Consider the following 27,265-nt stretch of genomic DNA (forward strand, 5'->3'; position numbering starts at 1 on the left):
GTGTATATACTGGGAACCATTTCAAATCTTTTTTTTTTTCGGGGTGCCTGGGTGGCTCAGTCATTAGGCGTCTGCCTTCGGCTCAGGTCATGATCCCGGGGTCCTGGGATCAAGCCCCGCATCGGGCTCCCTGCTCAGCAGGAAGCCTGCTTCTCCCTCTCCCACTCCCCCTACTTGTGTTCCCTCTCTCGCTGTGTCTCTCTCTGTCAAATAAATAAATAAAATCTTTTTAAAAAATCTTTTTTTTCCAGTGATCAAATAGATAAATAAAAAGCAAACAAGCTAGTTTTAAGAGGAAACTGAGAAAAAAATGCCAAGAGAGAAAATATTTACCATGTCTCCTCTAACTCAAGGGTTTCAGAAAGACCCACAACACTGGGACTAGTGACAGAAAACTTTTTTTTTTTTTTTTTTTTAGATTTTATTTATTTATTTGACAGAGACACAGCGAGAGAGGGGAACACAAGCAGGGGGAGCAGGAGAGGGAGAAGCAGGCTTCCCGCTGAGCAGGGAGCCCGATGTGGGGCTCGATCCCAGGACCCTGGGATCATGACCTGAGCCGAAGGCAGACGCTTGCTTAACGACTGAGCCACCCAGGCGCCCCAGAAAACTTCTTTATACAAAACACTCAGATGGTCTAGAAGCAAGGGCAATATTGGAAATACTTAACACCCAGTCCAGCACAGCAATAACTTATCAAAACAGATCCTGCCGATGCCGACTGTAAGTCACCAGTCTGGCCATACTTGAGTATACATGGGCTACCATCGAGCGTGACCAGCAGGCAGGAAACCTGGATCTTTGTTCTCACTCCGACTCCAGTTACCTGTGTGCCCTCGAGCTGGCTGGAGCCTCATTTTCTTCACCTCGAAAACGAATCCATGATTTACAACCCTCCCAGCTCTCGTACAGTCTAGCTTCCAATAAACCACACCTCTTTGAGAGAACCAGTGAGCACCACCAGGCTGACATCAAGGACGTGCTTTAGAAGACTCCCCCACCCCCTGGAAATTTTACACAGAGCCCCTAAGTTATTATCTAGGCCAACCTCTCGATAATTTCCCCTTTCCAGTTTGCTGCTTGTGACATTAGCCCATGATGGAACACCAGCTTCACAATGGGATTCAATCTTATTAGCGGGAACCTGATTAGATTATATTTCGCTGCAGCCCAGAGGCCACTGTATTTCAAGGACAGACAGGCCACCTGTGTGAGAAGCACGCAGAGACCCACTCTCCGCAGACCTCCAGGAATCCGACCCAAGCCTGCAGCGGCCACACCAAAACACACACGAGGCAGGAGCATGGATGCCGACCTTGAGAAGGTGTTCCGCGCGTAGTGCATGATGCTGTCGAAGTCGTACGTCTCTCCCAGAGAGCTCACTTCCCCAGCTTCCATTTTTAAGAAATTATACTCCTGACCTGTGACACAACACTCTGTTAAGGCCTTTGAAAACCAAGGCAGGTACCTGAAAGGAGGCAGAGGGGGAAAAGGAGGGCCCATGGCAACTCCTGAGAGCTCGGTTGGCCCACTCAGATAGCAGGGCTGTGGTCGTTCTCGTCGGTTTTAACAGACTGGAAATGTGAAACTTGGAGCAGCGCTAGGTTCTCCCAACCCCACCACCCAACAACCCCCCCACCAGGTGCCACTCGAAACTCTTATGCCAAGTTTGTAGACAAGTTCGTTATCGATCTGATTGCTCAGAAACTTAAAAAACAAATAAATTCTGATCTTGCTACTGAAAGAACAAAAGAAAAATCAGAGAGTTAAGTTCAATCCCGAATTGTTCACAATTCAGACTCTCAGAAGCATTTTAAGGCAACCATACTATTCAGTCAGCTACTTTCATGTTCATTATGGACTTCCATATAAAATTATTTAACATGAGAATTTTGTTTGTTTGTTTGTTTGTTTTTTTAATCTAGACACTCTATCTGCCTTGGGGCAGAACATTCCCGGGCAGAAATACTGCAGCCACAGGTACTCGTGTCCTAATTGTATTTCAGTTTCGAAAAGATGTGCTGCTGAAGTCAGCAAAAGGGACTCTTATAAAAGCCACCAAGAGAACTCCTTTTTTGGCTTCTCAGCTTTGATGCTGCAACTGTGTTCTGGTCTTTTCTGTTCCTGTTAGGAAATGGAGTTGGATTTCATTGTCCTTTACAACGTGAAAGTCATTTCGTTTCTGCTATAACCTACAAGCTATGGCAAGACCCCAGGAAGGGCCACAGAGGACAGTGGCCGTGCTGGGCACAAATGCCTGCACAATAGGCTTGCTGCCTCCTTACATAACAAATGAGCACTGGTCAGCTCCCCGAATCCCCTCTCCTTCACACCTGCCTGCCCCGGGGGACGCCACCTTCCTGGCCGGTGGCTTCCAGACTCCGTACTGGCTCCTTACCTGGTTGGATGTTTTCTCTGATGATGGTGACATGCTGGTCTCTGTCTGGCCGGGTGTGTTCATGCCAGAACCCAACCACATGGCCCAACTCGTGCGCCACGATGCCAAACTTGTCACAGTTTTTCCCAATGGATATGGCCTGTGGGCCTCCTCCTCGGCGCCCAACGTAGGAACAACAGCTGGACGGTTGCAGAAATACCCAGATCAGCAGGTCAGAGAATAGGAAGAGTCTAATGCCCTCCCCAGTGTGTGTGTGTGTGTGTGTGCGTGCACACACACGTGTATCTAAAAGAAACAGACTTTCAGAGCTGAAAGTACTCTCATTGTCCAAGTTCCCTCCCAATACAGAAATGCCCTCCAAAAATGGTTTACCTTTTTGGTGGTCATGGATCCACTTGAGAACCCAAAGAAAGACAAGGCCTAGATTCCTGAAATAAAGCCCATACCCTTTCTGACCGCCGCACCCCCAAGTCTCTGCGAGATCATCTCTGATGACAAGGAAAAGAGATAATGAAAGGTGTCAGCTGAGTTTCTGTAAGGCATGAGTCTTGGTACCCTTATCACAGGAGTCTTGGCAATGATTCCCCTTCTGGGCACAATTATTTTTTCAAATAACATTTATTCCTAATATATTATTATATATTATTCCTAATATAGAAAGGTATAGGAAAAAAATTAAAGTGGCCCACAATCCCACCACCTTTATCACCCAGATAACCTCTATCAAACACTAAAAAAAAAAAAAAACATGATCAGGGGCACCTGGTGGCTCAGTTGGTTAAATGTCTTGACTCTTGGTTTTAGCTCAGGTCGTGATCTCAACATCGTGCAACAGGGCCCCACATTGGGCTCGGCGCTCAGTGTGGAGTCTGCTTGAGATTCTCTCTCCCTCTGTCCCTACCCCACTCCCTCCCTCTCTCTCTCAAATAGTCTTAAAAAAATACATGTTCAATAGACTGAAGTATTAAGTCTCTCACCCCCTCTAATCTCTTCATCCAAAGATAACCATTGTTAATAGTGCCTTGGGCATCCTTCAGAAAAATTAAATATACATATTTTTAAATTACAAAAGGCACTATTTATGTTGTCCTTCATTTTTACCGTTTACCTCCTTACTTTAGAGAGCTTTTTATAACAGTGCATATAGACCTCCTTTATTCTTTTCAAAGTAACAAAGTACTAAATTTTATTTAATCAGGCTCCTATCAGTGTACATTTAGGCTGATTCCAATTTTCACTATTTAAACAAAGCCTCACGGGAAAGGAAGAGAAAACAAACAAACAAATAACAACAAGCAAAACAAAGAAATGATTGACTCTTGTTTGTGGCAGGGTAAATTCCTAGCATTGGGATTGATAGATAAAAGGGTATATGCATTTGAGATTTTGATAGATACTATCAAATTGCAATCCCCAAATGTGTCTACTTATATGCCCACTAATAATATATTAAAAAGCCCTATTTCCCCACAACCGACCAACACTGGTTTTATCAAATTCTTTTTGTCAACTGGATAGGTGAAAAATGGTATTTCACTGTATCGAGACTGGATAGTTTTCCATGTTTTATATGACATTTGTATTTTTTGTTCTTGTGAACTATGTGATCACATCTTCTCCCTATGTTCTTTTGGGTGGTCCATCTTTTTATTATTGATATGTAAGAACCCTTTGTGAATTAAGGAAATGAGTCTTTTGATTGCCAAATATATTGAAAATATTTTTCTCACTTTATTTCTCATTTGTTTGTTTGTTTATGTGTTGTTTTGGTTTTGTTTTCACCATATAGAATTTTAAAATTTCAACGTACGTAATGTCTTCATTTTCTTATGTCCTGCTTAGAAAGGCCACCTCTAGGCCAAGATTATAAGTAAAATCCACTCTTATTTCTTGTTTTGAATACTCTTTAAATTTTTTTCTTTTCTTTCTTTCTTTTTCCTTTTAAAAATGTTTACATCTTTGATCCAGCTAGAATCATTTCGATATACAAAGTGAGGTAGGAATCCAGCTTTATTTTTTTCACAATGAGCTGTCTACCCCAGTATTAAAATATCCCAAATGACTAATCCAGGTTTCTCTTACTCGTTTAAAATGCTACCTAAATTTGTGTATAGGCATATTCATTTTAAACTCTCTTGCTCCATTCCAAATGGTCTTAATTATTATCATCTTCACTTGCATTTTAAACCCTAGATGTTTGAATAGACCATCAGACCTCTTCCCATAATCCCCACCCTACTTCCATCCCTCTGTCCCTGTGTTCTCTCTCTTTATCGCTCCCTCCCTCTCTCTCTCTTTGTCTCCCTCTCTCTTTGTTTCTGTCTCTCTCTGCCTCTGTCTCTGTCTCTCTCCTTCTCTGTTGGTTATTTCTACATGGTCATTCTTCCAGATAAACTCTAGTATCATTTGTTTAAGTTCTAAAAACATATATACCCATATACCCACATATACATAAAATGTAGATGTTTGAATCACAATGGCATGCATTTATAGATTATTTTAGGAAGTTCTGACATCTTTACTATGTTGAGTATCACCATACCAGGAAGTGGTATGCATTTCTATTCTGACTTTTTTTTTAAGTTTTCTTAGCGTTTTGGCATTTTCTTCCTATAGGTCTGGCATAGTTTTGCATTTTTGTTAAGTTTATTCTTAGATATATTATTTATTATGTTTCTATTAAAGTGATATTTTTCCCATTATAAAAGCATATCAAATTATTTCATTATAAGGAAAAGTAATTAATTTTTTGTTTATTACATTTTAATCAGTCACCTTAACAGGGTCTCCTTTTGTTTCTAATAGTTTCTCAATTGCTTTTCTGGGTTTTGGGATACATGTCACATTAACTTCAAACAATGCAAACATCTCCTTGCTCCTGATGATATTTACTGTGTGTATTTCCTTCTCTTATCTAATTATATTGGCTAGCATTTCCCAAAATGTGTAAAATAATTGTGGTGATCATCAACATCTTCGACTTGTTCCTGAGTCTAACAGAAATGCTTCTAGAATTATCATTGTTAAATCTGATGTGGGCTGTTGGGATACACACACACACATGCACATACACACAGCTTTAGCCATATCTCTTTAACTTAGAATTGTAGGGCTTTTATCATCTAGATAGCTTGTAATATTGATCCTGATTTCTTTATGACCTAAGAGTTGTACAAACAAAAAAGTGGAGCTTTTAACTTACTATGTAATGCAGGAGTATTTATTCTACTTTTGTTATGATGTCCAGTCTTATCGCCTTGCAATCAGAGAATATGTTAATGCTATTTCTGCCTTTGCGAATCCATTGAGGTGTTCTTCATGCTTAACAGATGGACAATGTCTATAAATGTTCAACACGCACTTAGAAAAGATGTGTTATCAGATTGCAGAATCTGATAGACCCATAGGATCAACTCTATTAGTTATATTTTTCCAATCATCTACAAATCTCTACTTATTTTTTGGTCAACTTGACATTGATCTCCTTGGGTTGACAGAAATGAAATAAAGTCACTGCTGCTGGTGTTTCTGTCGATTTCCCCTTGAATTCCCTGGGGCTGGTTTTATGACTCTTAATGCTGCACCATTTGGTGCATAAAGATTTATGACGGTTACATTCTCACTGTAGCTTGGACTCTTTCTCATTATAAAGTGTCTCACCTTTTTTTTAAAACACTTTCCGACTTTAAAAACAAAACAAGAACGAAACAAAAAAGGCCTTGTCTATAACTAAAATTACGATCCTAACATTCTTTTTGTCAGCGTTTGCCTGTGTGCCTTCTTTCCTTTTACATGTAACCTTTCTGGGTCATTCTCTTCAGTAGTCATTTCATGTATATACCATGTAGTTGGGTTGAGGTATTTGAACCAGTATGGGAAACTTTTTCTTTCAGTAGGAGATTACATCACACTTACATTGCCTGGCATAACAGATAAGTTTAGTCATAATCCAGGCATCTTATTATTTGCTATGTTTTCTGGAGGAAGTCTGTTAGCCCATGGAGCCCATAAAATTACATGCAAAATTTTGCATAAATGTATATCTGTCATGAGGGAGCCCATAGCTTGGTTCAGAACCACTTCTCCATATGAAACACCCTCAATTCCTTCAATTGCTCCCACGACAGGAGATCCAGACCCCTTGCCTTTCTAGAGTCTTCTTGATCCGCCTACTTTGTCACTGGATTGTGAGTTCACTGGGGGCAAGGAGAGTTTCTGACAAACCCCAGGCTGCTGTTTATCACAGCTCCTTGGAGAGACTTGGTTTTACAGAGAAAATTCAACACTCATGAGCCATCCGATTGTCTGGCTCTGATTCTGTTGAGGTGGCCTTGCTTGCGCTTACTTACCCGCAGGTTCTGTAACTGAACACAATAAAGCTCTCTTCATCGGTCCTTTCTATGAAGGTCACACAGGTGTGCTTCTCCCAGTGTCTCATGGCCTGCTTAAAAATGGCCCTCTGGCTTCCTGAAATGACAGGGCAAGCCTCATCACTGCACTGATGGGTCCATGCCTTCCTCAGATGCCATAAGGCATGCTGACTTACAACAATGCTTGTTCCAATGAACGTTGGGTGACCCAGAATAGAAATGCACTAGGAATAAGGATTTCCCTTGCTAAGAATATAACCTTCCTGAATTACCAAAACTCAGAGAGTAAGAGTTGTGAATGGAAAAGAGAGTAAAAATAGATTTTCAGAATATCCCAGGCTCTCCAGCTTTTCCTTTGAATGGAGAGTACTTCTTTCTAAACTTAAAACAAAAAATCTTACCCAGATTATTCAATTTGAAAATTTTAGGCTTTTGAAGTAGCTCACCAGCACTGCATTCTGCAGCCTCATTTTATTTTATATCTGTAGGAGCATGGGCCCATATGCTCTAAAAAGTTTGTTTTCATGTACATTCATGTTACTTTTGCATGGGGCTGCAGTGTTTTCTGGTGGATCCTTGAGCCTCATTTTCTATAAAGCCTTTGAAAACAGGTGAATTTCATACTTTCTCTGAACATGTCTTCATATTTCCTTGAGGGAAAATGTGTTGAAAAATAGAGCAATAAGTAAATTGTCTTGGAGCAAGAACAAAGTAGTTGTAAATTCTGGCTGATAGTTACTTACAGTTAATATGTATTCTTTAAAAGAAAAAAAATCTATCAATCTGAGATAAAGAAGACTATTTTAATTTTCCTAGAAACAATGAGAAGGATCTAGAAAAATAGTTGTTGGGGGGATACAAAGGACGGTTGGGGGTGGGGTCTGAGTTCTAGAATGACCTCATTGCCAAAAACAAACATAGCACTGGGGAGGCTTCCATCATAGTCTGGAAGACCTAGGTGTGATATCATATTGTCCCCCCAAAAATACATACAGAATAAAGAGTAACCTAGCTGTCCATTTTTTTACATCTTGATATTTTTTAGTTCAAATCATTTATAGCTCAATCACTCACCAAAATAGCAATCCCATTAATTACAGAATAACAAAAACCACCATGTTAAGAAAGTTCTCTACATAAAATTAGTTAACTTTGATGAAGGTTATATAAATCTTTGGTCAGAAAAGCACACCAGATCTGAAAGAAGAACACAGTTAAGCACCAGAGAACAAAAGCAAGTAGCTGGTTAAAATTCCAGTATTTCAATTCTTTAGGCACACTGCTTTCTCTCCTAGCAGGACTGGAAGCTCCCTGAGGGCAGGTGAAGTTTTGGTCATCTTTTTATCACCAGCACCTCATTAAGTATCCAGCACGAGAAAGCCTTGGGTTAACGGCAAGGGAGTGATGCTGCCAGGAGAGAGAAGGGGAGGCCTTGCTCCATGCTCTCGGTCAGCTCCCAGGTCCTGTCGTCCACGTCTTCACAGCGCCTTTACTCATCTGTGGTTTTCAGTGGCTTTGGGACATCTGCCTCATCGACCGCCTCTCACAGAAGTCATAGATCCGCAGAAATGAAGCCGACTTGAGCATGCAGTCAGAATTGAGAGGCCAGAAGAGGCAGCTCTATGTGGCTTCTCACTGAGGCCTTCGACTACCCCTGGGCCACAGGCCTGCTGTGGGCATAACTGTTGACCATCGACTACGCGTCGCCGCACTGTTCTAGGTGTTGGAGGCATAGGAATGAAAACAACAGGAATAAAGATCCCTGCACCCACAGCATTGGGCAGAGACAAAAAATAGGCAAAACAAAAATAAAAGTCAAAGCATTTCAGGTAATGGGAAGTACCATAAAGACTAGAAAGTGGGGTGCTGAGAGCAAGCGGCTAGTGGGGGTGCCAGGGAGGCAAAGAAGGCCTTTCTGGGGATATGTCATCTGATCTGAGACGCCAGTGATAAGAAGAAACCACAAGAAGGTCTGGGGAAAGAATGTGCTAGGCAGACAGAGGGCAGGGGCAGGTGTGTTAAGGCAGGAATGAGCTGGGCATGTTCCAGAAGGGAAAGGTACCTGTGAGGCCAGCACACAGGGACTGAGGAGGAGAGAGCAGGAGCAGGTAGGAGACTGGGTGGGACGGGGCCAAGGGCTGCCTGGAGGAGGGCCTTGGGGGCCATGGTCAGGAGTTTCAGTCTCACCAGTAGCGATGGGAAGTCACTGGCTGACATACATATTTTAAAGATAATAATACCAATAGCAAACAATTACTAATTACTATGTGCCAGGCACTATTCAAGTGCTTTATCTACTTAACTCGTTTAATTCTCAAAACAACACTATGGGCTAGAAAATATTATCATCCCCACTTACGGAAGAGGCGACTGAGGCCCGGTGAGGTGAAGCGACTTGCCCCAGGGTATACGAGTGGCAAGCGCCACAGCCAGGATTGGCCACGTCTAATGGCCCACTCTGCTTACCTTGCGTATTGCTGCGGGGCTGCGGACTGGTGCAGGGCGTGCACCCAGGCAGAAGCCAGGTCAGCCCACCACGTGCGGCTGCTCACAGCTGCCTCCTGCCTGGAGGGCTCTGCTCACCTACCCATTGTGCAAACCCTGTCTCTATTTCAAGACCAGGATCATATGTGACCCCTGGCATGAAGGCTTGCGGACTAGGTGACCACCTTTGAGGACACAGCCCCAGCAGAGACCGCAGTTTTGCCAGGCTCAGTGCACTAGCTGAAAGGCATAATGGGGCATTAGCAGGTAGGACTGTGGTGCCCCAGCATCTGCTCTACCCTGGGGAAGACACTGTCAACCTAGGGGGACAAAGCCCCCAGCCCCAAAAGGAGGCCTCCTTTGGGACTACTGACCAGTGAAGTTCCCGCCGATGACGTAGGGGATGACCCCTCCGGGCCATATTCTCTCTGTCCTCGAGGTTGTGGCTCTTCGGACCCGAGAAGAAAAGGTCTCAGCTCTGGCGTGTGAGGTCCTGGGGCTGGGCAGAAGCATGGCATTCTCCTCGCCATCTGCAAGACAGGCACGCTGCCGTTTACTCTGCCTTTCATTCCTTCTGTACATTATGGTTAAGACTATATTATCCATGAATCCACAAAGAGGGGGGTTAAGAACTTGTGTTCTAAAGGGGGTATTTGGTCTGCTCAGGGTTTTGAACCCCTGGGTGTTAGTAAGGTTGCCAGGGCTATGATGGAAGCAGGTTGCCTTGTCGGAAGCCTTGAACAAGGGCCTGTGGGGCTCAACAGCAGCCCGAGATCCTCAGACTCAAGCGGGCCCCAACAAGGCATCCTCTAGTATGGAGGTGAGTCAGGGATGTGCCCTCTTCTCAGTGCTGGGAACACCTGGGAGAACTTACCGAGCCAATCCCCTGCCCTGACCAAATGCCCGTCAATGTTGCAAAGGTTGAAAATAATTTGGCCAGTCTGACAAATAAAGTAAACCAGTCTGTGATGTTGGGAAGACAAACTCTTCGCAAGATAAACCCCTGGAAAAAGCAGAGCCTCATGAAGTCCCCCAGCCCTTCCCAGTCTCTCAGCACAGCTGGACCTTTAAGAGAGGGACGTGGAAAAGAAATGGAGGCTCTGTGAAGGTTCTGAGTCCAAGGTGTGGCCCCGGAAATAGCAGAGATAGACAGGTGGGGTGGAATTGCTCGAACCTATGGCATGCTAATAACCCAATCCGCGCTCATTTTATTCATTGTTCAGACAACGTAAGCTTTTGTTTTCAGTCTACTTGCTTAGATTCCCTCATTATTCTCACTTAGAGCATTTTCTCTTCAGTTTCTATATCTTTTCCCTAAAAATCAGCTTTTGATTCTGTTGATCCCTTTCATTTTTTAGGATTTCATTAATTGTGTTTATTTTATTACTTCCTTCCATTTTCACTTATTTTATTCTGATGTTTCCTTTCTATCTTTTCTTTTTTCAAAACTGGAGACATAACTCACATACCATAATAGACATTCTTTTAAAGTATACAATTTAGTGGTTTTTAGTATATTTGCGAAGTTGTGCAACCATCACCACTATAGAACTCCACATTTTCATCACCCCAAAAAGAAACCTATTAGCAGTCACTCCCCATTTCTACCCATTGCCCCAGTCCTTGGCCACCAGTAATCCACTCTCTGTTTCTATGGATTTGCCTATTCTAGACATTTCATATAAATGGAATCATGCAATATGTGGCATTTTGTGTCCGACTTCTTCTACTTAGCATGTTTTCAAGGTTCATCCCTCTCGTAGCATGTATCAGTACTTTGTTACATTTTATGGCTGGATAATATTCCATTGCATGGATCTACCACATTTCGTTTATCCACCTCTCAGCTGGACATTTGGGTTCTTTCTACTTTTCGGCTATCATGAATAATACTAGTATGAACATTAATGTATACATTTTTGTGTGGACATATGTTTTCAGTTCTCTTGGGTATATGCCACAGACTGGAATTGTTGGGTCATACAGTCACTTTATATGTAACCTTTTGAAGAACTAGTAGACTGTTTTCCAAATCGGCTGCACCATTTTACATTCCCATCAGCAATGTATCAGGGTTCCAGTGTCTCCACATACTTGTCAACACTTGTTATTGTCAAGCTTGTTGGTTATAGCCATCCTAATGGGTGTGAAGTGGCATCGCATTGTGGTTTTGATTCGCATTTCCTTAATAACTAATGATGCCAAACACCTCTTCACGTTCTTATTAGTCATTCACATATCTTCTTTGGAGAAATGTCTATTCAAATCCTTTGTCTATTTCTTAATTGGGTTGTCTTTTTACTGTTATAATTATTCTTTGTATATTCTGGATACCAGACCCTTATCAGACATACGATTTACAAATATTTTCTCTTATTCTGTAGGCTGTCTTTTCATTTTTACAATAGTATCCTTTGAAGCATAAAAGTTTTAAGTTTTGATGAAGTCCAATTTATTCATTTTTTCTTTTGTTTCTTAAGCTTTTTGTGCCATATTTTAGAAATTACAGCCTAATCCAACCTCACAAAGACTTATATCTATGTTTATATCTATGTTATATCTACAGTTCTATAGTTTGCGTGCTTATACTTAAGTCTTTAATCATTTTGAGTTAATTTTTGTATATGGTGTGAAGTAGGGGTCAGTTTTATTCTTTTGCCTGTGGATATCTACTTTTTCCAGCACCACTTGTTGCAAAGATTAGTTTTTCCCCTATAGAACTGTCTTGGCACTCTTGTAACAAATCAGTGAGCCATCCTCTTCTGGCTTCTTGAGTTGAACGTTTGTCACATAATTTTCAATTTTTCTTATATTCTACTATTAACATTTTAAGGCTAGAATTTCTCTGAGTTCCATTTTACCTGCACTCCATCATTTGACATGTACATTTCAATGTTAGACATTGATATATTCTGTTAGCTCCATTTAGACTTTCTTCTTTGATCTTTGAGTTATTTAGAAGTGTGATTTTTTAAATTTCTAAATATTTCCTTCTCTGTGGGTGTTAACTGATTTCTAACATTGCTTTGTGTTCCAAGGACCCATTCTCCAAGGTGGGGGTCGGCAAACTTCTTCTGTAAAAGGACAATAGTAAATATTTTAAGTTTTGTGGTTAATATATTCTCTGTTGCAACCAACCAGCTCTACCACTGTAGTGTGATAGCAGCCACAGACAATATGTAAATGAATGGGTATGGCTGCGTTCCAATAACAGTTTATTTGCAAAAACAGATGGCAGGCTGGATTTGGCCTCCTGGCTGTTGATGACTAGTCCATGCTCCAAGGTATCAATTCTTTGGCATTTTGAATCTTCCTTTGCAGCCCAGTACGTGATTGGTTTTTATAAATGTTCCATATGTCCTTGGGATAATGTGCATCCATTTCCATAATTGACGGTTAAAGGGTGTTACATATGTTATTCACATATTCTGTCTACAACTATTTTGGCTCTTTGGTGTATCAGTTACTGAGAAAAATGCTTTAAACAACCCTGACAACTAAGATTGTGGATTGTCACTTTCTCCTTTATTCTTAATTTCTGCTTTGCATTTTTCAAGGCTATGTTATTTAAGTAATACAAGTAAAGGGCTTTTAAATACTCCCAGAGAATTATTTCTTTCATCATTAATGACCCCCTTTATCTGTAATAATGTTCATCCATAATAAAGATTATTTTGGCTGATATTAATGTCACTATATCAGTTTTGATTAGTGTTTGCCTCATAGAGTTTTTTCCCACTCATTTATTTCCGATCTTTTTGTGTAATTGTGTTTTTTCTAACGAGTCATTCAACAGGCATTATTCTGTGAGTAAATTATATTTCCCACAACAATAACACAAATTTTACAATGGTCATATTGTTGGGGTTCAATTTTTTTTATTGTATATGAAATAGTTTTTGTAAATTGAAACTTTTATTGAGATACTTGTAGATTCACATGCAGTTGTAAGAAATAACAGATTTTGTGTACCCTGTACTCCATTTCCCCCAACAGTAACATTTTATGAACATTTAACTATAGTACACTATCACAGCTGGATACGGACATTAATGTATTCCACTGATCTCATTCAGATTTCCCCAGCATCATGTATACTTGTGTGTGTGTGTGTGTGTGTGTGTGTGTGTGTGTGTGTGAGTGTGTAGTTGTATGGAATTTCATCACATGTACAGGTTTGTGTATCCACCACCACATTCAAGATACTGACCAGGTGCATTACCATAAGGATCCTTCATGTTGGCATTTTATAATCATATCCACATCCCTGCCCCTCTCCTCTCACCCATCCCTAAACTCTCAAGCACTAATCTATTCTCCATTTAGAAAATTTTGTCATTTGAAGAATATTATATACACAGAATTTTATAGTATATCACCTTTGGGAATTGGCTTTTCTTACTTGGTACAATTCCTTGGAGATTCATCTGAGTTGTTTTATGTATCAATAGTTTCCTTTTATTGCTGAGTAGTATTCCATGGTATGCATGTACCACCATTTGTTTAACCATTCACCTGGGAAAAGATATCTGGGTTGTTTCCTGATATTACAAATAAAGCTGTTATGAACATTCATATACAAGTGTACAAGTGTTTGTGTAAAGATAAGCTTTTATTTCTCTGAGATAAATACCCAAGAGTGGAATTGCTGGGTTGTATGGTATGTGAGTTGATTTCTGGGTTCTGTATTTTGTTCCATTGATTTATGTGTTTATCCCTCTGCTAATATGACATTGTCTTGATTACTGTAGTTATATAGTAAGCCTTAGTATCTGGGAGAGTGATAATTCCCATTTTAGACTTCTTTTCCACGATTGTTTTAGTTATGTTCCCGTATAAATTTTATGGCTGTCCATATAGATTTTAGAATAAGGTTGTCTATGCCTATAAAAAAAAACATGCTGGGATTTTGATAGGAATTACATTAAACCTATAGATCAATTTGGAGATAACTGGTATCTTTACCATATTCAGTCTTCCAATCCTTGGACATAGTATGTCTCTCCATTTATGTAGGTCTTTCTTGATTTCTTTCATCAGCCTTGTGTAATTTTTAGTATACAAATATTGTACATGTTTTTTAAAGTGTATAGGCATTTCATTTCCTTTGAGTGCTTATAAATTGTATTGTGTTTTAAATTTTTATTTCTGCATAATTATTGTTAGTATATAGAAATGTAAGCAATTTGAGGGTTTGGCCTTATATCTGCCATCTTGCTAAAGTCACTTATTAGTTCTAGGATTTGTTTCTTGTTTGTTTTTTTGTTTAGATTCCTTGGGATCTTCTACATAAACAAGTCATTTGGAAATAGAAACAGTTTTATTTTTTCCTTTCCAATTTTCATGCCTTTAATTTCTTTTTCTTGCCTCATTGCAGTGTCTATAACTTCCAGAATTATGTTGAATAAGAGCATGAGAGCAGACATCCTTGCCTTGTTCCTGGTGTTAGGGGAAGTATTCAGTCTTTCACTAAGTAAGATGTAAGCTGTAGGGTTTTGGCAGATGCTCATTATTAAGTTAAGATAATTTCTCTCTATTCCTAACTTGCTGTGTTTTTATTGTAAATGTTAGATTTTGTTAAATGCATTTTATGCATCAGTTGATGTGATCATGGGATTTCTCTTTTTTAGCTTGTTGATATGGTAAGGTTACATTGGTTGATTTTCAAATGTTGAACCAGCCTTGCATACCTGGAATAAATTCCACTTGATTATGGTGTATAATTATTTTTTATACATTGATGGTTTCGATTTGCTAATATTTTGTTGAGGATTTTTGAGTATAATTGTGATTAGATTTTAGGTATATCTGTTATAGACAAATAGCTACATTTTTTTCCTCGTTGTTCAATCTGAGACTTTCTCTTTTAACAGACGAATTATACTTATTTTATAACTGACATACCTGGGCTTATTTCCTTCTTTGTGTGTGTGTGTGCATTGTTTGCTATTTTTTTCCTTTGCTTCTTTTTTTTTCCTTCACTGCTTTCGGTAGGATTAAGATATTTTCTGTATTTACTTTTTATTTCCACTATCTCCTTTCTATTCTTTAGTATTGATTTTAATTTTTAATGTTCATACTGGACTTAACAAAGTACAAAGAATTTGCAAACTACAAGATGGATCTGAAGAAATCAGAATCTCCATTCTCATTCTGAGACTACAAGGATCTTAAAGTATTTTAATTTATAAACAGACCTCCCGATTTTTCATGTTATTGTTTACTTGCTTTTAAGATCCCAAATTAGTTACTATTATCAATGATTTGTTTGTTTGCAATACAGATTTACATCTACCTTCACATTTACCATTTCTTTGCTTAATGCTACTTCTTACATCCCATACCTCCCTCCTGGAAATGCATCTTTTATTATTCTTTCATGATGACAATAAACTCTCAGTTTATTTTATCCTCAATCTATTTCATTTTCGCTCAATTTATTTTATCCACACTCTGGAAACGAAGTTTAGCTGGGAATGTACAGAATTCTAAGTTGACAGATGTTTTTCCCTCAGCACTTCAAAGATAGTATTCCAGTGTCTTTTGGTCTTCATTGTTACCAACAGGAGGTATCCTTATAGTTTAGTGGTCATTCCTTTACCTCTTATCTGTCTTATCTTTTGTTCTGTTCTCCTTCCTCTCCTCCTCTCCTCCTCTCCTGTCCTCTGTTCTTCGTCTTTGGTGTTTCTCAGCATCATTATAATTGTCTAGATGTGGATTTGTGTGAATTCTCTGCTTGGGACTCAGTACAATTCTTCCTTCAACTGTGGAAAACCCTAATTCCTCATCTGTTTGACCACTGCCTCCTCTTTCCCAGTATCTATGAACGTTCTCTCATCTTCAAGAATTTCTATTGATTATGCACTTAACAGTCTCATTTTATCCGTTTTTTCCCTTTACCTTCTTCCATATTTTCTTTATCTCTCAGTGGTAAAATTTGTGTGGTTTCCTCAGATCTATTTTCTACTTCACTAATTCTCTCTTCAGCTGTGTTCAATATACTATTTATCCAATTCCAGGTTCAACAATATACTTATCATTTCTAAAAGCCCTATCTAGTGGCTTCTAAATCTGCCTGTTCTTTTTTCCTCCCTACTGTAGTTTCAAATTCTTCGATTGGTTCTTTTGCTATATATACTTATTTAATCTCCTTCAGATGATTCTATTATTTTCCTATATCATTGGGTACTAATTCTCCAATTTATTGTCTCTGTTGATTCTCCTCCATGGATTAACTTTTTGTGTTTCTAATGTTTTTATTTAAAGTTCATTTTTAGGGGAGATCATTCCTTTCTAAAGGAGCCCCATATGCCATCAATTATGAGTGTGACCCTATTTTTTGTTTTTTCAGGGCTTTTGGGATTCTAGGGTCCTAGATCAATTTTTATGTTAATTTCTAAGTTTAGGGTTTCCATATTTAGGAAATGTAATTTGAGAACTTACACTACATGGGGAACAGGCTTTCAGATTCAGTTTCTCATAGATGAGATATTTTCACCCACACTTAGAGCCTAGGAAAGATAGCAAGATTTCTTGCCACTCTTAGCCACCGAGCAGAGTTTTTCTACTCTCTCTCTCTTTTTTAATGAGTATGAAGCCCTTTGAGGGTGTTCATTTTATGCAAGATCTCAGCATTCACTTCTTGCTTCACATGAGACCAAGGCTGTATCTCCTGTATTTATAGGCATGAAGACACCAGCTCCCTGTCCCCCAAATCTTAGCCCAATTTGAATGCCCTCTGCACATTCTTGCCACCATCTGAAGCTTAATTCTATGGATTTCTGTTCCCTATTCTCTTCTGATCATGGAAATTCCCCTTTCTATCCTTTGTTCTTAACTCTGTATCTTTTATTTGGGATGGTGGGAAGGTTATATATTACTTTCAGCAGTTCTGTATTTGTATAGGGGTTCCCACTAATTCAGTTAGTCATATGAACAAGGCTGTCATGTAATACATTTTTAAACATGAAAATAGTTGTTTTACTGGTAGAATTTCTAGATCAGAAGTCATACACTTGCAACTCTTGGGATAAATCCAACCCACAGATGTGCTTTGCTTGGCCTGGACACTTTTGGCCCACACTGTGTTTTTGTTGTTGTTGTTGTTGTTGTTGTTTTAATATAACTTTAGAAGCCAACTTTTAAAAATCAAGGGATTTCACATTAGGATCCAGATTTTCTAGTTTTTCTTTAAAGACAGAAAGATGTGGCAACATTGGGCCCATGTCCCATCATTTACAACCCACTAGAGTTAGGTTGTACCTGCTGGCCATAGCCATGGTACATGTTTTCCTGGTTGTCAGAATCTCTCCCCCACTTCCCATCGTCCTATCTAGCCCACCTCCCCCACTGACATTACCTGCTGGGCCTCTGCAGATATTCTAATTGGCTATCCCAATCCTAGACTACAAATTACATCCAACTGCATTCAAATGTGAGTTGCCCCCATGGGCGGGGAAGCCCCACGGGGGCAGCAACCATGGCTGGCCTGTTCACCACTCTAGTCACACCCAGCACAGTGCCTGGTTGGTGGTAAGTATTGACTGCTTTTGTAGTTTGAATGAATTAATTAAAGAATGGATGAGTTATTCTAAAAATAAACAGTCCAACAGTCCAAACAATTCCATGGCGGAAACTCCTCCAAAATGTTGGCAGCCCTAACGCCCTTAATGTTTAAACTCTGAGAATCATGGCGTCTTAAGTAATCACAGGCAGCGATGTAGCAAGTGGAAGTTTATTATTCATTTCCCATAGGGTTTTCAACAAGTCTCTTAATTTTCTTCTGCCGCCAACTCTCCTTTGGAGAATGGGCAGAAATAGTTTTCTATTCGAGGGAACAACACTGAGACGTCCCGTGTTTCTCAGACAAGCTGTGCTTGCTGTGTATGCATGTGGGCCAGTATGGTTAGGGCCAGGCTGCAGCCGAGTCAGCGTGGGAAAATCTGAAGTGCACCTGGAAAGAGACTGGGGTGTAATTTCCAGAGATGGGTTATTGAATGACAGCTTCCCCCTCAGTCCAGTGAGAAATTTAATTTGCCAAGGACTCAACACAGGAAGCATTTGCCGATTAAAAATACATCTAAACAGATGTTCTGCTTAGCCTGGAAGAAGGATCTTAATGCAACTGTCATTATTGGATTTTCTTGGATTACTACTATCTGGAATCAGAGTCCACATAGGAGGATGTAATTATTTATTATGGCCAAGAGTCCTACATTTGAAGAGGAGCTCAGGGGCATCTGAAAGGATTTAACACACTGGGGGTGGGGTGGGCTGGGGGATAAAGTCCATTTAAATTCTCTGGCTCTGGGAGTGGACCCTGTCCTCTGTGGAAAAGCGGGACGGCCACAGCTATTCAAGGTTCCCTCTCCAGCTGAAGGTATAGGCATGTCATAAACAGAACCAGGCCTACCCTAGCCTTCTCAAGTGAGGCGCTGGGAATTTTCCATGATTCGACTGGTCAGCCCCACGCTGGAAGCAAACATCCTGAGAGTCCAGCGGTCTGCACACCCCACACCCCAGGGTGGTGGGTAACATTGCACCTTGCCTGCGAACCTTGAAAGACTCAAGAGTAGCCCCTCGGTGGAAGTGGAGACTGGATTATTCTGCATGATGGTTTTCAAACCTGGCTGCACATGTGAATCAACTGGGGAGCTTTTTAAAAATTTTGGCGTCCACCACCTGCCCTGAGATTGCAACTCAATCAAACTAGAGTGGAGTCCAGGCATGTGAGTTTTTAAAGCTCCCAGGTAGTTCCAAAGCACAGGCACGTTTGAGAACCACTGATACTGCCCAAAGGTTAGGAGCAAGGGGTTTAGGGTAGGGAGACTTAGGCTCAAGGTAAATGCTGCCATTTGCTACTTGTGTGGCCGTGGATAAGCCACTCTTCCTGCCTCCTGAAGCTTCCTTCCTGCTGCATGCCAGCCTTGTGGGCACTGAACCAGGTAATGAATGTCAAACGCCTGCCATGGTAAGGGCTCGATGCGAGCTTCAGTAATCGCTAGCAAGGTCTGCATTTGGGGACGGGCTAGAAAGAATGCCTAAAGTTAGGTTCAGTGGCTCCACCCAGATACACTGACATTAGTGACATTCAGGGTTTTGGGTGCTGAGCAGTGCTTTGTACCCAAGCGTGCGTTCTCTGGTGCAAACAAGATTCCGTTGTGATTTCCTGCAGCACAAAGCCCTTAGGAACTGTTACTGGGAGTGAAAGGTCCATTCTCTTCTACGAATATGGTTCTGGAAATCGGGCTCTATCCAAAGTCACAGCTTCATCGGAGGAGTAGTTAAACACTCCATTTCATTAATCCTATTAGCAGCCCTGAAACGCATGCTGAGCGCTCATCTCCAGGGGAGGGAGACTCCTCGGACCAGACGGCCTGCCAGGGGGATGCTGAGTGAGCGGTTCTCTGAACCCAGCCCTTCCCAAAGCTGGGAGCACAAATCCCTGCCGTCAGGGCTGAGGGGAGCCACATAATGCCAGGAAATAAACCTGCTGCTGAAGCCAGGGGGCCAGGGGGCAGGGGCTTCCCTCAGATCCTTTCTCCTGCTTGGGCGGTCTCTTTTTCTGGGGGTGTTGGGAGGGGGTCTGGTTGTGATGAAAGGGGAATCTGAGATTGACACAACTTGTCTTATCTTTAATTCAAACACAAACAAGAGGCACCCACGCTGGCGCCTGACAGGGCCCCGGAGAGATGAATCGGATGGAGGGAAGGCTGGAGGCACAGGCTAGAACAGCCGGCCCTCGGCTCACCTCTGAGGGTGCCAAGGGTCTCCTTCCTCATCAGGCTTGCCCGGGAGCCTTAAAGACCTGCCCGTCTGCTGCTGCAGTATGGAGTGGAGAAACTGGCCTAGCCTTGACATTATCGTCTTCCAAAAAACCAGGGTCACTGGACGGTCTGCAGACTATGGATTTAGCCCACTGTAGGGGTGTGAGGAATGGTGGCTGCGGGAATGCTTTCACTGTCCTCCTTACAAAGCCCAAGGAAATCTCTTATTTATTTATTTATTTATTTATTTATTTATTTATTAAACTCATCCAGTGTTTCCAAGGAAATCTCTTGTCGCAGTGTGGGTACCATGCCCAAGCCAACCTACCAGAGGCAGCATGTTAATGAGCTGCAGCAGCCTTATTCCTTCCGGTCTCCCTTAACTGTGTTTCTGAGCAGCTGTTGAACAGCTGTGGAATCCCAGTCCAGAGGTGGATGATGCACTTCCAATGCTGGATAATATTATTCTTGGAGGTGGAGGTAGAGAGGAAAAAGTGGAGAAGCTACATGCCCTGAGCACCTCTTAAATTCCAGACACCTGGCTATGCACTTTGCATAAATATTATTTCTAATTCTCTCCAAACCTCATATGAACACTTACCTGAGGTCCTAGCTACTGAATGGCTAAGCTAGGGCGCAAACCCAAGTGTGTCTGACAGTCCAAGTTTATTCGATTGGGTCATTTTACACCAACAAACTAATAAATACTAAGAACCCTGACACTGTCTATTGCTGGTGGGCAGGTAAGACGCAATGAGAGAAGGCTGGAGCTGGTCTCTAAATATGGCCACAGCGCTCATCCCCGTGAGCTCATGCCGCTTTTCACATTAAGGGGCGGAATCTATTTTCTTCCTCTTGAAGGTGGGCAGGCCTTTTGGCTTGTTTTGACCAAGAGAATGTGGCAGAAGTAGCATTCTGGGTACTCTGAGTTCAGGCCTTAAGGGGACTGGTGGCTTCTGCTTCTTCCCTCTGAGAAGCCAGGTGCCATACTGTAAAAAAAATCGCAGGTCAGACAGCTAAATGGAAATCCACGTGGTGAGAAGAGCCACATGGAGGCGCATGTGACTACAGCTTTTTTTTTCGGACCACCCAGGCCAGCCCAGCCCAGCTGCCAGATGAATGCAGTCAAGTGAGTGACCCAGCTGATGTCAGCCAAAGAAACACCCCACGGAGCCCAGTCAACCCACAGAATCATGAAAGATAACAAATCACTGTTTGAAGTCACTAAGTTTGGGAGTGGCTTTAGGCAACAATAAATCACTTAGGAAGGGAAAATCCAGTGTGGTATCTACACCACTGCGGTACTAGCAAACCCCTCTGGTTTCACCCTCACACCCTATGCTCCATTATTCGCACTAAGTGCTGGTCATCTGTGGCCAAAACGAAGTGTCATTGAGATTATGAGATGTCTTGAGAGTCGAAGAAAGCACAAGTCAAAATACTTTGAAAAAGCAAAGCAGGAAGCCACAGATTTTGAAGGAAGCCCTGCACATGGTCCCAGCAACGTGTTGTGAGATAGAGAAACAAATACACATTTGTCAAAGGGGGTGAGGAGCGTGGGAGCTAATGAATCCGCCTTTCTCTGAAAGAGGCCAAACTGATAAAAGGGGGATCAGTAGCCCAACAGAAAAATGGGCAAAAGACAGGAAGAGGCAAATCACAGACGTGCATCCCTACATCACTGGAAAGGCAGGAAAAGATGCTCAAAGTCACCAGCAGTCAGGAAAATCCAAATTAAGTAATAATAAACTCCTGTTTACATTATTAAAAACATGGAGAGCACCTAGTGCTGGAGAGGATATGGTGAAAGGGGCACTTCACAAGTTGCTCTGGAAATGTGAATGGCTTTACCCTTTGAAACCCATTCCAGGAACACCTGTTAAAAACGTCCCAAGAGTGTGAGGATCTAGGTTCAGGAACATCTACTGTAGCATTGCTCGTGATAGGAAAAACTTAACACGAAGTGAATGTTAACTGAGAAGGGAATCATTGGATCAATTATGGCCCACCCACTCCAGGAATATTTTGCAAAATATTCGGAAGAATAAACTGAAGTTATCACCAGTGCATTGGAGGGGTTTCTTATGACGTACTGCTGAGTGAGAAAAGCATGATTCATAAAAAGCACGTATCAAATCTGATCCTGTTTTGTAGAATGATGAAGCTTCTATTTGCATGCATGTTTATATCCCTACAGAAGTGTCTGTGTGAACACATGTGCAAGGAGAAAAATACGGAAGGATGCACACAGAGCCATCAGCCGGCATCTCTTGGGGAAGGGCAGAGGAACAATATGTGGAAAAGAGAAGGGAGGGAGCTAGCCAAATTAAAGGGAAAAGAATAAAAAAAAAAAAAATTAAGAAAGGACATGATGATATCATTACATGCATGCATTTGTATGAAATTATATATATATGCATATGTATGCGTAAAATATAAAATAGCATTAAAGCGAAAGCATAAAGCAAATATTGATTTCTATTTTATCCCTAAATAGGCATCCTTGAAAAAAAGGATTCTGGCATTTAAAAATTATTCCTTTTGACAGGGCAAGTGGCATGACTGATAACGCACCTGACTACAGATCAGAAGATCCTAAAAACTATTCCTTTTGACACTGTGTGTCAACTATACCTCAATAAAAAAAATTATTCCCTCTGCTCTGCATTTATTTTATGTAGAAGAAGCAACATTGGTAGTAGTGAGCCGTGACTCCTGCAGGATGCTAGCCAGACCGAAGTCTAGCAGCCTCTCTCCGCCAGCACGGCTTCTGAATGGGAAAAACTCCTCCAGTTGGAGAGGTATCCAGTGAGACGCCCCCCGCACCCGTAATCTCCAGCCTAGAACCTCTTAGAACCAGGAAAGCACACGTGTGTGAGTGTCAGTGTGCAGACACGCAGAGGCAGACTTCCAGGCAGGCACCTGCTGATGGGTGGCCCTGCCCACAGATGGCCACAACCTCACCTGCCCTCTCGCCCAGCAGCCCACAAGGTCTCTAGGCTACACCCTCCTCCCAGCCCCCATCTCAGCTTATTTTCCCTCCTTGCCTCCCCTGCCCACTTGTTCTGTCAGACTCCTAGTTCCCAAAGCCTCATGATCCCTCCTGTCGGCCCTTGGGGGCTGCAACTCACAAGCCAAGCACAGTGAGAGAGGTCAAACCCAGATGGCAGAGTTTAACTGAAGACCATACAGTCCCGGAGCAGCCAAACACCACCCTCAGCCAGTCCATCCTCAATAAAAGGACACACTCCCTCATGCCCAGAGACTTTGGTGCTGCTAGTCCACTAAGATCGAAAGTAAAAAGTGGAATAAGAGGTTTCCAAAGCTGGGGCACCTGGGTGGCTCTGTTGGTTAAGCATCTGCCTTCGGCTCAGGTCATGATCTTAGAGTCCTAGGATTGAGGCCCTCATCGGGCTTCCTGATAAGCAGGGAGTCTGCTTCTCCCTCTCCTTCTGCGCCTCCCGCTGCTCAGCTCATGCTCTCTCTCTCTTGCTCACTCTCTCTCAAATAAATAAATAAAATCTTTAAAAAAAAAAAAAAAGGTTTCCAAAGCCAGGGGCAGAGAGAAAAGGGAAGTGACTGTTTAGTGAGTGTGGGGTCTCCTTTGGGGTGATGAAAATCTTCTGGAATGAAAATTTTCTGGAACGAAATAGTGGGATGGTTGTACAACATTGTGAATGTACTTAATGTCACTAAGTTACACACATTAAAATGGTTAAAATGGAACTTTTATGTTATGTGAAATTTACCACTGCTGAAAAAAAAAAAGACCCAAAGGCCTGGTGGGGCCTCACATTACCCCGTCTAGCTTCCTTGCCGCTGGTATTGGTGGCAGTTGCGTTCTCCCGGCTCTCAGATTGCTGCTTCTCCAGCCCACCTAAAGGAATGAGAAAGAAAAGAAACGTGAGGACGCATCAGCCTTCTTTGGAGGAGCACCGAGAGCCGAGGGAGCAAACCTAGTCACCTGGGGGATGACCGGGATCCCTGGCAGATCAGTAAAGATTTGATAACACAGGTTGATTGAGCACTTATCACGTGCCGGGTACTGTTCTAGATGCTAGGGCAAAAAAGAACCTGCTTTCTCATAACCACGCACATAATTCACAAATTAGAAATGTATTGCTCTCCTCCATCAGTTCAAGGGTACTTGGAGTCAAATATACAAAGTTAAGAGGCAAATCCCAAAGTCAACCTGCAAGTCAGCTTCCTTACCCTCGCCCCCATTAGGAAGCCCGAATGTAAACAGGACGCTCCCTTCTGGAGTCCCCTCGTGTGGAATGTGGGAGAAGTCCTCAGTGCTGCTTTTAAATATGGGATGTGGTCAGTTACTGCCTTGGCTTAAGTAGGCATTTGGGTTTTCTCTTTGGGGTGAGTCTCATTTTAGAAATTGCTCTGTAGACTTTATATATCAGACTCTGCAGACACGGCCTTGGTCAAGGACAGTGATGCTTGTCTTTGTTTGCTAGTAGCCATTGTGTATAAACCTGGTTCACATCTGTCCCCACCAGGAAGGTGGTCAATCAGCTAAAAGTATTAGACCCACGGTGAACTAGAACTGTGTGCAGTTCCAGGCACCGGGGGATTCAGCAGTGAGCAAGACAGATGGGTAAAGTGGGCAGCTGGACAATAAACACAAGGTAAGAAAACAAAGGGACAAAGTCATTGTGGGTTCAGAAAATCTGAAGATCGTATGCAGTATGAGCGCTCAGAAGGGGCCTTCCCTGACCACTAACACAGAGATCTGGCCCAGGATCAGGAAAGAATCTAGACTGGGAACGAGCTTGCCCTTGGTGGGCAAGGGGGAACCAGGCAGAGAGGGAGGCCGGATCCACAAGGATATTAGGAATATAGTTGCAGGCAGGGAAGCAGGGAGGCTGATGGATTAGATACGAGGGCCTGAGAGAGGTCCCCAATGACTCCTACATTTGGGGGTTGAATAACTGGGTGGGTTGTGATACCAGGGAGCAGATCTGAGGATAGAGCCTATGTCCAGGAGAGACTATTGTACATAAGAAACCACAACCAAGCAACTACAGGACAATCGACTTTCAAAATCATTTCTTGCATTTGTTTAGAAATTTGCAGCTTACAGAGCTGTTTCCCCATACCTCCTTCGACCCCCATTAGAACATTCTGTGGCAGACAAGAGTGTAACGCCATTTTACAGAGGAGAAAACCAAGACACAAAATGAGTAGCCCAGGGTCGTGCTCAGGACAGTCTTCCTGGTCAGAAGCCTGAGGATCTTTCCTGTGCCCCACAGCTCTCAACAATGCTCGGGGTAGAGTCCCAAACAGACGACCCAATGACCTGGCCCGGGACAACCAAGGGAGCCGGCCCTGCGGTCCCACAGCTCAGCCTCCACCACGCAGCCCGCCTCTTTCCCTCTCCTGCCAATGACACCGGCGGCGGACCAGGCGTGCGCTGACATTTTTGCGTGCCTTCATCCTGCTCGTTCCGCTGCCTTTCTGGCCAACTCCGAATCCACTCACACGCTCCCTGCAGCTGCCGGGCCGTTGGCTGCCAGCTCCCAGCCCTCTGGGTATTCTTCCAGCTTCGATATCATTTCCTCTTGGGCTAAAGTTCAGGGAAAATCGCTGGCCGGCAGAGGAATGTGGCATGCGTGGAGCGAAGGGGAGCCTGGAGCCAGAGCTCCGGGACCAGCTTCGTCTTTGCTGCGGAACTGTGGCTAAGACCTTGGGCGTTTGTATTTTTCATCTGTCAAATGGGCTGTTTGTTTTGAAGACCAAATGAGGTAATGGGTTTGTTTAGGCACTAACTCATTCAACAAATATTTATCCAACACCTGCTCCACGCCAGATGCTGTTTCTGCTGCTCAGGATACAACACAGAACAAACTCTACCCTGACCTCATGGAAATTATATTCTGATGGAGGGTAGGGGAGAAAACAATAAGCTAATAGGCAACCAAATATTTAAGTCAGTTGCTGATAGGCACTACAAAGAAAATAAATGAGGGTGAAGGGAACAGTGAATGCTAGGGATAAGGGGTTGCTGTTTCATGTGAGATAGAAAAGCAGAAGCCGGAACAGAGTGACAGAGAGACTACTACAGAAGACTGGGGAAGAACATTTCAAACTGAGAAAAACAACGGGTGCAAAGGCCCTGGGGTGGGAGTGTGCTTGGGGGTAGGGAGGCGGTATGACTGGAATGGAATGGGTGAGAGGGACAGCAGTAGGCAGTGTGGCCAGAGGGCAGTGGAGGGTCTGGAGGGTTAGCTCATGTGGTGCCATTTTCAGGATTTGGCTTTTACTCCGAGGGATCTAGATGAGAGCCAGAGAACATGAGAGGGCTCTGTAACTGCGCCAGCTTTGAATATGACCAGGGTTACTAGTAGTGGACAGGAGGGGGACTCAGGGGCTGGCATTGGAAAGGAGATTCCACATAGCACTAGCCCAGCATGAAGGGTTGGTAAGTTTAGACGTGCTTGGCTCCTGCGAAAGGGGTGGAACGAGGCAAAAAAAAATTAAACCTGTAAGGATACCTGAGCACAGCCTGGGTTCAAGGTTAACTGTAGGCTGTGGCTGAGGGAGCTAAGGCCAGGAGAGACTGATATTCAGCTCTGCAGCAGGCTCAGGGTGGAGGACTTCCAATCCACCTGGCCCCCTGTAATAGGAGCTCAAGCTCTGGAGTTGAGGGGAGAACAGGGGCCCCTAGTAGCCAGAGAGGGGAAAGAATCAGTGATTACTATGTGCCAGTTACGGAGTTGAACATGCGCTAAGAACAGTGCTAAATGCTCTTCTTGTATTGTGTTTAATAATTCTGGCCTCATAAAGACACAATGACAAAAGGGCCATAACCATCCCCATTTTCCAGGGAGGAAACAAGGCTCCAAGAGGTGAAGTGACTTGCCTATCTCGAGGGTACAGAGATGGTTAGCAATGGTGATGGCTGAAGATGGGTCCTATCTGACCCTCCAAATCTGTACTCCTTCCCCTCAGCCTCAGGACCAGAAAGAAAAAGAGTAAGTGGGGTGCCTGGGAGAGGCTGGCTATTCTCAAGGGACTCATGGCATTTTTTTTCCAGGAGGCCTGCGAGAGCCTGGGGCCCTGGGCAGTTAAGAACACAAATCCTTCCTCTGTCATCCTTCCCAGCAAGAGACTAGAGACTGTCTTTTTTCTCAGAAGGGCAGCAAATCTCATGCTCCCAGTACCGCTGAGCCTGGGATCTCCCTGGACTTAATGTGGTTTGGCCACTCTCCCTGATGAAACTGTTCCTGAGGCTCCCC

The 27,265-nt window shown here is 42.7% G+C and overlaps 1 protein-coding gene across 1 annotated transcript in view; it reads right to left on the reverse strand.

The window, feature by feature from the left end:
* TLL2 (tolloid like 2) overlaps positions 1 to 27,265 on the reverse strand; it is a 126,106-nt gene that overhangs the window by 44,686 nt on the left and 54,155 nt on the right. The window contains exons 3-7 of the mRNA XM_032432519.1: positions 23,818 to 23,895; positions 9,627 to 9,782; positions 6,748 to 6,865; positions 2,399 to 2,577; positions 1,316 to 1,421 (exon numbers count right to left, since the gene is read on the reverse strand). Coding sequence (XP_032288410.1) covers positions 1,316 to 1,421; positions 2,399 to 2,577; positions 6,748 to 6,865; positions 9,627 to 9,782; positions 23,818 to 23,895 — 637 coding nt within the window. The remainder of the gene's footprint in view (positions 1 to 1,315; positions 1,422 to 2,398; positions 2,578 to 6,747; positions 6,866 to 9,626; positions 9,783 to 23,817; positions 23,896 to 27,265) is intronic.

This window comes from Phoca vitulina, unplaced genomic scaffold (genome assembly GCF_004348235.1).
Source record: "Phoca vitulina isolate PV1807 unplaced genomic scaffold, GSC_HSeal_1.0 scaffold48, whole genome shotgun sequence".
NCBI classification, from domain to species: domain Eukaryota; kingdom Metazoa; phylum Chordata; class Mammalia; order Carnivora; family Phocidae; genus Phoca; species Phoca vitulina.